General features: G+C 32.2%; 3 protein-coding genes across 4 annotated transcripts; all 3 read right to left on the bottom strand.

The window, feature by feature from the left end:
• Nucleotides 1–200: 200 nt before the first annotated feature.
• On the bottom strand, nucleotides 201–3,994 carry LOC117232811 (apolipoprotein D-like). The gene is made up of 5 exons (XM_033492479.1): nucleotides 3,847–3,994; nucleotides 2,649–2,768; nucleotides 2,441–2,567; nucleotides 1,756–1,851; nucleotides 201–945 (listed from the first exon to the last, which is right to left on the bottom strand). Exons 2-5 carry the CDS (start codon nucleotides 2,766–2,768, stop codon nucleotides 476–478), a joined length of 813 nt encoding a protein of 270 aa, XP_033348370.1. The 5' UTR covers nucleotides 3,847–3,994; the 3' UTR covers nucleotides 201–475.
• Nucleotides 3,995–4,474: 480 nt separating this feature from the next.
• LOC117232810 (cyclin-dependent kinase 1) lies at nucleotides 4,475–6,914 on the bottom strand. Its single transcript, XM_033492478.1, has 4 exons — nucleotides 6,734–6,914; nucleotides 6,061–6,356; nucleotides 5,602–5,921; nucleotides 4,475–5,524 (listed from the first exon to the last, which is right to left on the bottom strand). Exons 1-4 carry the CDS (start codon nucleotides 6,768–6,770, stop codon nucleotides 5,281–5,283), a joined length of 897 nt encoding a protein of 298 aa, XP_033348369.1. The 5' UTR covers nucleotides 6,771–6,914; the 3' UTR covers nucleotides 4,475–5,280.
• A 135-nt stretch (nucleotides 6,915–7,049) lies between these two features.
• Nucleotides 7,050–12,604, bottom strand: LOC117232809 (arginine/serine-rich coiled-coil protein 2). Of its 2 annotated transcripts, XM_033492477.1 has the most exons (6): nucleotides 12,369–12,604; nucleotides 11,396–11,476; nucleotides 9,919–10,031; nucleotides 9,042–9,732; nucleotides 8,232–8,550; nucleotides 7,050–7,065 (listed from the first exon to the last, which is right to left on the bottom strand). In XM_033492477.1, the coding sequence occupies exons 1-5, from the start codon at nucleotides 12,429–12,431 to the stop codon at nucleotides 8,254–8,256; spliced, it is 1,245 nt and encodes a 414-aa protein (XP_033348368.1). In that variant the 5' UTR covers nucleotides 12,432–12,604; the 3' UTR covers nucleotides 7,050–7,065; nucleotides 8,232–8,253. The 2 variants fall into 2 exon arrangements, with proteins under 2 accessions (XP_033348368.1, XP_033348366.1); XM_033492475.1 differs by lacking the exon at nucleotides 7,050–7,065 and having other exon boundaries at nucleotides 7,987–8,550.
• Nucleotides 12,605–12,888: the final 284 nt, after the last annotated feature.

Genomic DNA, 12,888 nt, shown 5'->3' with positions numbered 1-12,888 from the left:
GTAAAATTATATTTTTATCAGAATGATTAAAAAAGATGAAACATGAATATAACGTGTGCTTAAAATCGAAATATTAAGCCAAACACTTAAGTACGAAAAAAGTATGGAAGATTTAAACTATAAAAATATTTCTTAAAGTATATAGTTAATTATACATTAAATATAATAGCTTTTTATGGAATACATACAAGAAAACTTTATTTATTCGCATTAGGACTTCATTTTATTTCAATCACGCTAAAAAAATAAAAATATCGTTTTGTTCGTTACATAGTCTTTCGTTCTCGACTCGCGTCTATTTCTAATTATAGCGTACGCTGTTGTGATCAATTATTCTCTCATAAAATTTCAGCAGAAAAAGTTAAAGCAAAAAATAGAAATATCCCTACGATAAAAGGTCGAGTATAGAAAGAAGGAGGAAAAACATTGATCCTCGTCGAGATTTATACATTTAGAATGAACTTAAATCTAGAATCTAAGGAATCCATTCGACTTCGTTCGTTTCGTAATTCCTCGTAATGGCTGCTCTGGTGTTCGCCTCAGGTTTGCTAGTACTTTTCTCTTCACTTCCGGACAATTTATGGTATACTTTGCTTCCTGCACTGGCCACCCATTGGACACCATCGCCGATTTTTTCTCCAGCTTTACGAACCACGTTTCCAAGGTTCTCAGCTGTAAAAGTATTCGGATCCACGTTGATGTCCAGACTATTGTTGCCGTGAGGACATCCAGATTGAGAGATGATGCTCAAATCAAAAGGATCCACACCGGACTGGGCCAAAAATTGGCGTATCTCGTCCACATAACTCTTGTCTAATTCTCGGTGCCTGGAGAGGATCGTCGCACTTTGACGATGAGCGAAAGTCAGCTTCTGGCATGTAAAGATACCAGCGTAGTTCACGTAATCTGTAGCGAATACTACGTGAGACGCACTTCCGGCTACACCTTTAAGTAAGTTAAATTGCTGGTTAGTGTGAGTAATTGGACAATTCGTTAGGGGGAAGTTGATAGCGGAGCCAAACACTGACGTGTTTGATGAAGTAATACTATAATATTTCATTTCACATATAGTATACAATGTTTTATTTACATATAGCTTTAGTGTAGTACCATGCCGCTATATACAAGGTGTTCCGGCAATTGTAGTACAAGTCTTGCTTTCAAGTAAACAGAATTCGAAGATCTTTTGTTGACAATTAGATTTAGTACACGCGCATGATAAATTTCCAAATTTACTTCCTTCGAGAACAAAGTCTCTTACGAAAAAATTGTATTCTACATTTTTTACTTATTTTCACGTATAGAACAACCTCTTGTCGGTTGTTTACTTTTGTTCAAGCCAGAATTAGTCAAATTCAAGTACTTCTTGAAAACGAAGCGTATGAAACAATTTTATTCTATATTTCTAACTTGTTTTTTCATGCAGAATCAGACTATTGTTGACACGATTGCCGCAATATCCTGTGTATTTAATTGTATATATCTTGTTATTCCACTATTTGTTTAAAAGAATGCTTGATCAACTCACGTAAGAATATATAAGAGAGTTTATCTCACACATTCCAATCCAAAAAAATTCAATAAAAATCTCAAACGATTTCAGACCAGTTAACACCGCATATCAAGTTACCAAAGGCTAAAACCATAAAATTGAACTCAGCCATGGCACTACTTTACCATGACTCAGATTCTCCTTAAATCCTTCTGGAACGACAAAGATATATATATTTCGTGGAACATGATCACGATACTTACTAAGAGGAAAACGAACTAGCATTCGTGCCGGCGTACTCGGCTCCGGAACGCTCAATTCACCGGTGTAATGATACTCGTGCTTCAATGGCGTAAGACCTGTACATAGAGACGTCGTTTCATTACGGATAATTCATCCCACTTGCCAGACAGTTATCCTATTGACATGCTTTTATGGGTCCTGATGGGATCCGGCGTTCACCTTCTTTATTAATTCAAAAGCTTTCAACAATATATACACACCCAACGCGTCATCTATAAGAGAAAATCTTGCCCTTTTCGAAAATTCGTCGTCGATTATTGTTACTATAGTTCATAATGCCAGATGCACCTTTACAATCTCTATTATCCTTTGTGTCTCTACGAATCTTGTTTCAGAATTTTCTCCTTTCATTGTTCCTCTTTGAATTTTAGATTTCTTCAAATTCTGAACACTTTTTCTATCGTTAACCACTTCGTTTTCATTCGACTGCGAATGTATATGCATTTATTGAAAATTTAAAGATGCAAAAGTACATAGAACGCAGGTAATGCCCAAGAATATCATAATATTATACTATTTAAATATGAAAAATATTTAGATTCAATGTCTTTAATTCTTCTTTAGTTCTTTAATTCTATTAATAATATATAATATTTACGTGAGAGGTCCTCAATTTATTGATCACCTGGATTTTCTTTTTCTTACCTAATATTGGGTGATTGGAATCCTGCGTTATGACGTATTCGCCCGGTTCTTCTCCACGAGTATAGTTGTAAGTGATGCAATTGCTAGCAGTCGATGTTTTCTGGATTACGTACCACACACCTAAAAACTAAATTTGCTAAATTATTATAAACATATGACAGAATGAAGTTAAGAAAATTTATTATAGACGAAAATATAATTAACATACTTTGTTCATTTGAAATCCCGGCATGGGTGGCACGATGGGGCAAGCCCCCATGTGATATGTGTGTGGCCTAGCCAGGATAAAGCACCCCAGTAGGAATGTTAAAAAGAATAGGGTCTTCATCTGTGAAAGAAAATTTTTATATTAGAAAAAGCGGAAATGACAATTATAGTAGTGACCTTCTTATTATTAAAAATTTTAATTTTTATCAAATAACACTTCTAATTATCAGCTATATTTCTACATATCAGGAAAATCCCCGAGAAACAAATTATAATCATCCTAATTTACAGAGTCAGTGATTTAGTAAAGATATATCAATTATCAATAAATTTATCTACATAGTTTACAAAGTCAATGATTTCCCTATAGCAATATAGTTCACTTAAATAAAATTATTTTTATCTTTATTTTAAGATAAATGTATACAGATATCTCATTTCGTAGAATAAGTCATAAATGATAGTTGTAACAGTAAACAAAGAAACTTAAGCTTAAATCGATTCATCGTATATAATTTAATAATACGACTCATTATCAGGACTCTTGAACCTGAAACAAAGAGCAAAAACCATAGCACGTCCGGTAACGCTTGAATTTTCTATAGTGACAAAAAAAATATCACTAAGAGCGAAGACTAAGATCAACCTTGATGACCTCAGGGCTCAGTTCCAGAAACTATTTATCACAAGAGAAAAGTCATGTTTCTTTTATTATTCACGGTTGAAAGGAGAACGATATATATACTTCGCGCCACTACAGCACTAATTAGCGTAAGACAAGATAGACAGGCATCAAGTCTTTGTTTGTAGAATTATAGATTTATATAACAAAGTAACAAGCCAAGAACCTCGATTCGCTTAATGCTATTCGTAGCACAAAGATATTTCTCCTTGAATGAAGAAAAGGAACTAAATTAATACCATTTTATCTTAAATACCTTACAAGATATTTAATAAAAATTAGCATTTTTAAAATGTATTTAATAAAATTTATCAATAAAAATTACTATAGCAAATACTATAATAGAGTATTCTGGAGCATATGAAAATATGAATCCTGTTTAAATATATCTACTCAAGTGGCGACTACCATTTATGGCGTATTTAAATTGCAAATGCAAAGATAAATGCAGGTACAACGTACCTACTGATGTAAAACGTAACGCGTTTAATATGTTAAATTAAACGAGCATACTCACTGTTAGGTGACGTTGTCAAGTTCTGAACTGGTACTGTAAACAGTAGCTTCAGTGGAGGATTTTATGAGACATTCCCCACTCTCAATCCAATTATGGGTCACGCATACTTTGAACGGATTAAACACGTTGTTTCTAAAGAATCTGTAGAAGTACATCGATTTCTTTTGTTGCCTTTCGTAAATCTTTCTTTTTTTTCTTTTCCATTATACTACAATGTTGAATTATTAACAGAATTAGTACAGAACACAATATAATTAAGCCATCTTTGAACATTCTGAATCATTATTTTATAACTACACGGTGTCATTTTTATAGAAAAATGAAAACAACAGAATCGATATCTTTTTTTTAAATGTAAAACATCATAAATATGCAATATCCTATGATGTTAAATTTATATTTATTTTAATAATAGGTTATTGTTTGATGATTTATTACATACAAAATATGAGATAAAATTTTCTAGATCTTATACGTATCTTTTCTCACAAAAACCAGTTTGTTTACGTCCATTAAAAAAAGCTGAAGACACGGGTGCCACATAATTTCGCTATACCGCTGCTCGCGATGAGTCATCCTTGTTCGTAACTAAATCACGTTAGTCGTTCTAGGAATTGCAAACATCACGTACAGTTTTATTCTTTTTATTTCTCTGTGTAATAACGTAACTTAATTTACATTATGAAATAAAAGAGAACTGAAAAATCACACTTACAATAAAATATAAATCCTGAAATTTCACGTTTAGATAAAATACATTTAAATAAAATGTAGTCATTTATTTCAGGATAAAAGTACAAATGATATATTTTCTTAATAAGCGTGTGAATTTCTCAGTGATACATATAATATGGCAACAGCGATATATTCTCAACTGAATTCCTAAGACCTAGTGTGCTATCTTCCTTAGAATACTTACAATGCTTACTCCGAATTGAGAAAAATAATTTTCTTATTCAATATATAATGCAATGATATTTAAGAACACTTGTGAAAGCACTTATTTTGGATGAAATGAATAAGTAATAAGTGAAGAAGAAAAATCTAAGGTAAATCCTAAAAATATACAATAATATCACCACACAGCTTCATCAATAACGTTACACAACTTTTATACAGCAAAAATGAATCATTCAAACATTAATCTCATACACAATATTTTTTGCTTGAGTATACAATGATTTATTATAACACCTATTAAAAATTTGTGATATTGTTCGAATATATTATAGCAAAACAAAAGTTCGTTACATAAATCTTCCATAATGTGAAATAATGAGTGAAGTCATAAAAAAAATTGTTAAATGCGTTCATACGTACGAATAAATTAACATTTCAATATACCCTGAGACATATTCTCTATGCAGTCATACAATTAAAACGTTACAGTATCTGTGTAGGATATATTCCATCCATTTGTATCAGTCTTCGGTATTATAGCGATGGTATTTTCGACATATCTAAATCGTTGAAGTAAGAGTGTTTCAGAATAGCACGTGCAGATATTCTATGCACAGGATCATAGATAAGCATCATTTGTAGCAGATCAAGCCCGTCTGCGTCTAATGTTTTAACTTGTGATTCCAAATTGTTTGTTATCCAATTTGGAAATGTAGCTTTATAATCTGACAATTGTGTTACGCCAGGCCATATCTCTTCGGTAGGTGTCCTCAGTATCCTGCAAAATATCTGTTATTAATTTATATTCTATTAAATAGCAAACTAACATACTACTAACATGCATACTCAACATACCGAAATATTCTAAACAACTGATCAATTTCACTATCTCCTTGAAATAATGGTTTTTTTGTTGCCATTTCAGCAAATATACAACCTATACTCCAGATATCAATGGCACATGAATATCTATTAGTACCAAGAAGGATTTCTGGTGCTCTGTACCATAAAGTGACTACTTCATGTGTATATACTCTGACTGGTATGCCAAAGGCTCTCCCAAGACCAAAATCTGCTACCTTAATCAATCCTGATTTGTCAATTAATAAGTTTTGTGGCTTTAAATCACGATGCAATATTCTGCGCTTGTGACAGAAAAGAATAGCACGTGTAATCTATAAAAACAAATTAGAAACTTATTTCAATTTCCACAAAAGTATTATATAACATTAAGTCAAATATGACTTGCCTTAAATCATGATATAGCCTGTGTAATGGAGATTTTATTTTATATATTAGGAATATATTAAATACCTGAAATAAATAGGATTTAACCATTTTTGGCTCCATTAACTTTCCACTACCCAAAGTATCCATATATTTCTTTAAATCCATAGTAAGATATTCGAAAATTAAATATAATCTGGTCTCTTCCATCAGAACATCCATTAGTCTGACAATATTGGGATGTGGCAATTCTTTAAGCAAAGAGATCTCACGAATCGCTGTGGATGGTATTCCTTCATCGTCGCTTTCTAAACGAATCTTTTTCATTGCTACAATCTCTCCAGTTTTCTTATGCTTTCCCTTGTACACTACTCCATATGTACCTAAAAAAATTTTGTTTGCTGTAATACTACTCTTTCATTTTCACATAAAACAACAAAAATCACAACTTACATTACAAAAACAAAATATAAAAAATATACTCATAAGCAATTACTTTACAACTCGATTAGATTTCTTAATAACTACAACTTTTAAAATACTTATCTTTATTAAAAGGTTATTAAACCTCGATATGAAACACGAGTCTAAAATTTGCAAACTCAATAATCAATTACAATATAAATTACATTAAAGACTAGTTGTCTACATTTTTACATAGAGTTAGACGAAATATTTTTGGATAACGAATAAAAAGAATTCTTAAGCAAAAAATTAGTTAAAGAAGCCCAATTTACAAAGTACTATTCAAACCATTTACCTTCACCGATCTTTTCAATTTTCACGAAATTCTCCATGATAGATGCTGGTTATTAAATAGGAAACTGACAGATATATTCTTTTAAACGTTAATATTTAATATGACTTGAATATGTATCAGAAAGTTTCCACGTATACCGTCACGTAACGATTAAATTCAAACGTCGGTACGCCATGATATATACGTTTGAATGTGCAATGTTCGGTGTGGTTCGTGACAAGTCGGCATTGCTCTGGCCAATCCTGGCATAGATACGTCACAAGTTGCAATAGTAACGCGCTCATGGAAGTAGAGCGGTTGCCAGCTGTTGCTTGTAAGCCCGCGTTTTTCCCCTATCCGAATAAAAATCGTAATTATTAGACTGCAGATCTTTAAGCAATTTCATATTTTTATTAACATAACTAAAGGAATGGAGATAATATTTCTTATATATATTTTTGCATATTATGTGCATTTTGTACATCTTTGCACATTTAAATTTCCCCATAAATGCATAAAAATCCACAATCTAGTAATTAGAATCACGAAACAGATTATATTTTAAATGAATGACTTAACAATATTGAGTTTTAATGAATTTACATAGCGACAGATGTTTTTGGATCTAAATATTGAAGCGATTCGAAGTTAAGATCCAATACTTACAATTTTAGAATCCTGAATCTTTCAAATTTGTATGACTCTTGAAAGTTTTGATAGACTAAATAATTTTTTAAATTAATAACTTCGTCACACGAATTTTATATATTTCAGCCTGGAAATCACGATATGTTGAAATATACTACAACATAGAATTTAAATTTTTACGAAATATTATATTATATTTGTGCATTTTCTTCCAAGTCAATCACATTGTCAAAAAGTTGTTACTCACACTACAAAAAATTTAGTAACGTGGGTCACCGACGATCCCCGTGGCGATCAACGTGTTAAAGGAAGATAAGAAGCTCGATTTTTATTCATAGTGTGTAACCTAATCTGCGTTAAATTGACTTCGGATCTAATTTATGACTTCAGTTATTAAAAAGAAAAGATTCTTAAAGTCATTTAAGAATGTTTATTTTAAGAAAAGAGAAAAAAAACATGATTTGTGTCAATATACCTCTCATGTATTTGTACATACAGCATACAATGGGAAATTATATAAATTGGTGTTGCAAGCGCATTCGTAGCATAACAGGACTGCAGTCTTTCCCACTTTTTTTTCATGAACAAAAAATAAAAAATAATCATCATCGTCATCAAGTACAGAGTACTTTTCTCATCCACATCCTTAACAAATTTATTTTTCTTTCTTCAATGTTTACAATATAATTACACAACTACAACAAGATTGCTCGGATGTTTTATCTTATAAGCTTTGCAATTATTTTCTATATTTTCTATTTAGAACGACTTCGAAATAAAAACTGTTTCATAATCAACCTGGTGGGATTGTCAAAATCAATGGGCAAAAAACTCGGTTGCACCTGTGCTGAGTGTTATCAATCCTATACTCAGTTTAAAAACGGTTCTCCATTCTATCGGGGGAATTGATAACCACCGGTTGCATAGCCAAGTCCAACACCACGCTGAGTGTGTGTTGTAGCACGTGCTACCTCATACTGTTGTTCCATATTATTAAACATTTCTTCCTGCTTTTTCAGTATATCTGGTTTAGCACCCGCTGCCGGAGTAGTCGGCAAATCATCTTTAATGCCCATCAATCGTTTAAACTTTGCCGTTACTTTCCCATCTTGGTCATGAGTGAACGTTGTTCCCACCCAGGTGTTTGCAGTAGAAGCTGCTGTAGATGTTTTACCTTCATCTTGTTTTGACTGCAAATAATAATATTTCATTAAATTAAAAAGATTATATTTCAATGTGATTATCACAACGGAAAAATATAAGTATATTGTTTGTTTACAAAACAAACTGTTTATAAAACAAAATAAAAAATATAAGTATATTGTTTATTGTTGTACTTGGTTGTATTAGTGTACTTTGAAAAGTGTACTTTGCTATAACATAGTTACAAACGAAACCTTCTATTCGATCCAAAGATAATATAAGGTTTTTTTAGCAACAGATGACAAATCCGTGAAAATTTATGAGAAAACTAATAACACGCTTAATATTTTCAATATTATCTGAAATCGATTTCAAGAGGACCCAATTTAACAAGAAAACAATTTTGATAATATACGATTGGTTGACAAAATACTGTATTTTAAAGTTGCTCTCATATGAAAACCAAAAAATATGATTTATCCTCCCTTTCCCCTGTGGTCTTCATATAACATCGATTTAAAAAATCATCAATGATTACCTTATTTGCCCATAACAGTTTCCTCTTCTGTATCTGTTCCGCATACTTTCCTTGCGTTGCCGTGGCTAAAGGATTATAATAGTTCTGTTCGTTTTGAACACCGGGCGTAGCAGTATCACCTTCCGGTGCTTTAAGTTCAATTCCTAATTTCTCTAATTGAGCTAATTTGTTTCTGCCTTTTTCTTCCCTATAGCTCATCGTCCTAAAGGGCGGCGGAGCCCGGTCTCTCGATCTAGATCTCGATCTCGTGCGATCTTTTTCCTTATGATAATTCCCGAATCGATCGTCCCGATACCGATCTTTCGATCTGTCGTCTCTAGAATGCCGGCGATCTCGATCTCGATCTCTGTCCCTGTCCCTGCGTCTATCTCTGTCGCTTCTATCCCGGTTTCGATCTCTTCGATCATCGCGATAGTGATGATCTTTATCACTCTTTTCCCTGTCGTCACTCTTCTCGTCCCTACTCGATCCCAAAGAACTCTTTTCCTTCTTTTTATCATCGTCACGAGATTTTCTATCATCGTCCCGACTTTTCTTTATGTCTCTGTCCCTGTGGCTGCTTTCTCGTTGTCTTCTATCATCGTACGACGGCCGACGCCCCTTATCGCTCATATGTCTATTACGGTCAGATTTATCTCCTCGTTTGTGCTCGTCTTTCGAATTTGCTGTGTGATTCTCATGATCAGATCGCCTGTAAAACGATTACGTTCTGCAGGGTATACCACACAGATTCGTATTATTATTCTGTATGTAAGGCAAACATTATGGTGGTAATGTATGTTGCAAGTTTGTTTGTTTTTTGTCTCTTATAAAGTTCAAAGAATTTCATTAATTTAAGTTTAGAGATGAGAATACGCATATAAACAAACCAGCTTACCTCTGGTCTGAGGGGGAAGGTAATGTTCGGGATGAGTCTGTTTTTGATTGTGCAGCTGGACTATGTGCCCTTTCACTACTAGATTCCCTGGACGAATTGTTGTTGTTGCTTTCCTAAAGAAATAAAAATTATCCACGTTACTATACACCTTTCACATATTCTATTAAGCGAAACATAAATCTCAATTTACATTGCAAGAACTATAAGTATAAATCAAACATTCTTTTAGTACCCTCACAGTTTGGCAAAAATCAATTTTTCGCTTACTGCAATTTTGTAGTATAACTTCTCTAGCTTTCTAAACTGTAAGTTTATTCCTTTAAATTGTAAAATTTACAAAAAATAATTCACAAAATTTCAGTGTATGTAAAAATTGAATTTTGCAACAGTTATAATTACCAGGTAAAAATTACTACATCCTAATACTTTTGGTATTTAAAAACAGAGAGCACTCTTAAAACATAACTTTCACGAAAATAACATAGAAATCTTTATTCACTGTAAACTTTTTCCAGTCAAATTTCTGGTAGATGAACAGAATAAAAGGAATATGAGGGCCCTTCATATTTATCTGCTTTAGCAGGTACTTATATTACCCGAATATGTTTGTACATGTGGTTTCTTTGATGGTTGATTTTTTATTAGTGTTACCTTCTTCCAGCTTCCTCTACTCACCTCTGTCTTCTGAATAGGACTTGGGGTAGTCTTGAAAGACCCTCACACAGCATAGACCTTGCCGAGGTGCGTAGATATTGTATCATGTATTACCAACAGAGCTACGTGTTAATATTTTCTCACGAAATGGCACCATTCCCATTTACTTATTATTTAAATTTTAAATATCTCAATCTCTACCCTCATTGTTTCTGCCACACGGTAAATCAGGCTTTAAGGTCATGTCTTAAACTTCTCAGAATTTTGTACATCATGAATTGTGTTTTGGTAATATTATTATAGCATATTAAAAGATGATGTAAAAATAATAAAGGGTAAGAGTACATTGCATCATAGTGATATAATGTAAACCATATTGATATTGATTTCACTATATTGATATTAAGTCCAAAAAAAACGTCATAGTAAAAAGATTATCATTACATTATATATATATATCGTCTTATATCCTTCATTAGTATTTTTATAAGAAATAATTAATCACAATTGTTTCAGTTCATACAAAACCACTATGAAACAATTTTTTTGCTAATTTTAATGCAAGGCTTTTCAATTTCCTTTGAATGTTTAATACAGAATACAGGTGCAATAGGAGTGCTATTGTGATATTGTATTTTATTTACATGGTTTTGACATGACCTCTAGAAACCAAGTATTGAACCATTTTTTTACATATATATCAGGCATGACCCTATACATATGTACAGCCCCCATAAAGATACCACATCTTCCTAGTAATTGTTGTAACATTTTGTACTTATTATCACAAACAAACATTTTCAAACATTCAATTCCACTGTACCTCACTCATGTCCATTTGTACTGGATCGTAGTTAGCGTCACTGGCCCTTTTATTGGTATCACCATGCATCCCATATGGTATCTTTAAAACACAATATTCAAGATAAACTGTCAAATAATTTACAAGGAACAAATATTTCATACATTGCAGACATTAATTAATATTAGACTAGTAATACTCCCATAATGAATATCTATAAGAACATCAACTGAAACTTTCATACTCTTAATTCATAAATTAATAACTCAAAATTAACAATATTCAATAAATTTGCAATTAGTTAGTTTGCAAAATAGTTAGTAAATATTTAAAGAAACATTTTATATAACAGCAATTTTAACAAATAGCTTTAATGATTTTTATAAATTGTCTTGGTGTAATCCACATAACAATATGCTATTTGCATTGATCTTTGAAGAATAGTACAAAACAATCCGTTCATCTCTAGTCGTTAAAGTAATTACTGAACGTTCTACTAATTCATACATTATCAAAATATAATATATTTGAATTACATAAAATATTTAGATCAAATAAGACATGATTAAACAGGGAGCCACTATACATATATTCTTCCCGCGGAAATCGTTTCATTACATCATTCAACATATCAATTAGATTTCTCATTTTACTGACTTGAATTTTTGCTGCAATTCATATTTTCTTACCATACATGTCTATGTTATATACGTATATCAGTGTAAAAATTTCTTAGAACGCAGAGACGGCCTGATAAAATAAATCACTATGCATCTGTTTACGTAGAAAATTTGGCTGAAATGAAAGACACTCGTGTGCCATCGCAGGATTAATGATTAACAAATTATACATTGACTTAAGAACCTATCCTAGAAGCCATGTCGTGTATGTATACGAAAAGTTTCTTAAGCGTCATGGATGCCTAGGTGAAAATACGCCATCAGTGAAATAATCGTAAAATAAACTAATATTTTATTAACAAGTACACACTCACCTTTGGATCTTCCGAATTGTTACTATTGTCTCCGTCACTAGCGTAATTCGCTAACGAATCCATAATGGCGTGAAAACGAGGCACGAACTTTCCGAAATTGTTACGACTATCGCGACGCGTCGATCCTAGGCTGCCTTGCGCAGGAACGCCATTGGTCGAGAGTCGAAAGAGAATGTTTAACAAGCGTGTATTTATGCTTTCATAGCGCCTCCATCGAATAAGGTTACCGAGACGGATATGGAAGAAGAGAGATACAGGAAATGCAAGACGAGCGGGGAAATTAGGCGCGAACCTAAAAATCTTCGCACAATTTTTTACCATTTAGTAGCCAATTGATTCAATATTGCGTCACTACATTTACATATATATATATATATATATAAACAGCAGTAGTTAAATGTAGCGCCATAGATACGGCAATATATATATATATATATATATGTATTGTATTATACATTATATATATATATATATATATATATATATATATATATATATATATGTATCTATGTATTATAAT

The sequence above is a fragment of the Bombus vosnesenskii genome, unplaced genomic scaffold, assembly GCF_011952255.1.
Source record: "Bombus vosnesenskii isolate JDL3184/JDL3185 unplaced genomic scaffold, Bvos_JDL3184-5_v1.1 scf7180000013293, whole genome shotgun sequence".
NCBI classification, from domain to species: domain Eukaryota; kingdom Metazoa; phylum Arthropoda; class Insecta; order Hymenoptera; family Apidae; genus Bombus; species Bombus vosnesenskii.
Note: the sequence above shows the minus strand (reverse complement) of the source record. Positions and strands in the feature narration are given on the sequence as shown.

Coding starts and splice junctions, on each gene's coding strand:
- LOC117232811 (XM_033492479.1), bottom strand. CDS start 2,768: ATGAAGACCCTATTCTTTTTAACATTCCTACTGGGGTGCTTTATCCTG. Junction 2,568..2,648: donor CGGGATTTCAAATGAACAAA/GTATGTTAATTA, acceptor TAGCAAATTTAG/TTTTTAGGTGTGTGGTACGT. Junction 946..1,755: donor GCTAGTTCGTTTTCCTCTTA/GTAAGTATCGTG, acceptor ACTTACTTAAAG/GTGTAGCCGGAAGTGCGTCT.
- LOC117232810 (XM_033492478.1), bottom strand. CDS start 6,770: ATGGAGAATTTCGTGAAAATTGAAAAGATCGGTGAAG. Junction 5,922..6,060: donor TTAAATCCTATTTATTTCAG/GTATTTAATATA, acceptor TTGTTTTTATAG/ATTACACGTGCTATTCTTTT. Junction 5,525..5,601: donor CAGTTGTTTAGAATATTTCG/GTATGTTGAGTA, acceptor GATATTTTGCAG/GATACTGAGGACACCTACCG.
- LOC117232809 (XM_033492477.1), bottom strand. CDS start 12,431: ATGGATTCGTTAGCGAATTACGCTAGTGACGGAGACAATAGTAACAAT. Junction 10,032..11,395: donor TACAAATGGACATGAGTGAG/GTACAGTGGAAT, acceptor TTATTTCTTTAG/GAAAGCAACAACAACAATTC. Junction 9,733..9,918: donor CCTTCCCCCTCAGACCAGAG/GTAAGCTGGTTT, acceptor ATCGTTTTACAG/GCGATCTGATCATGAGAATC.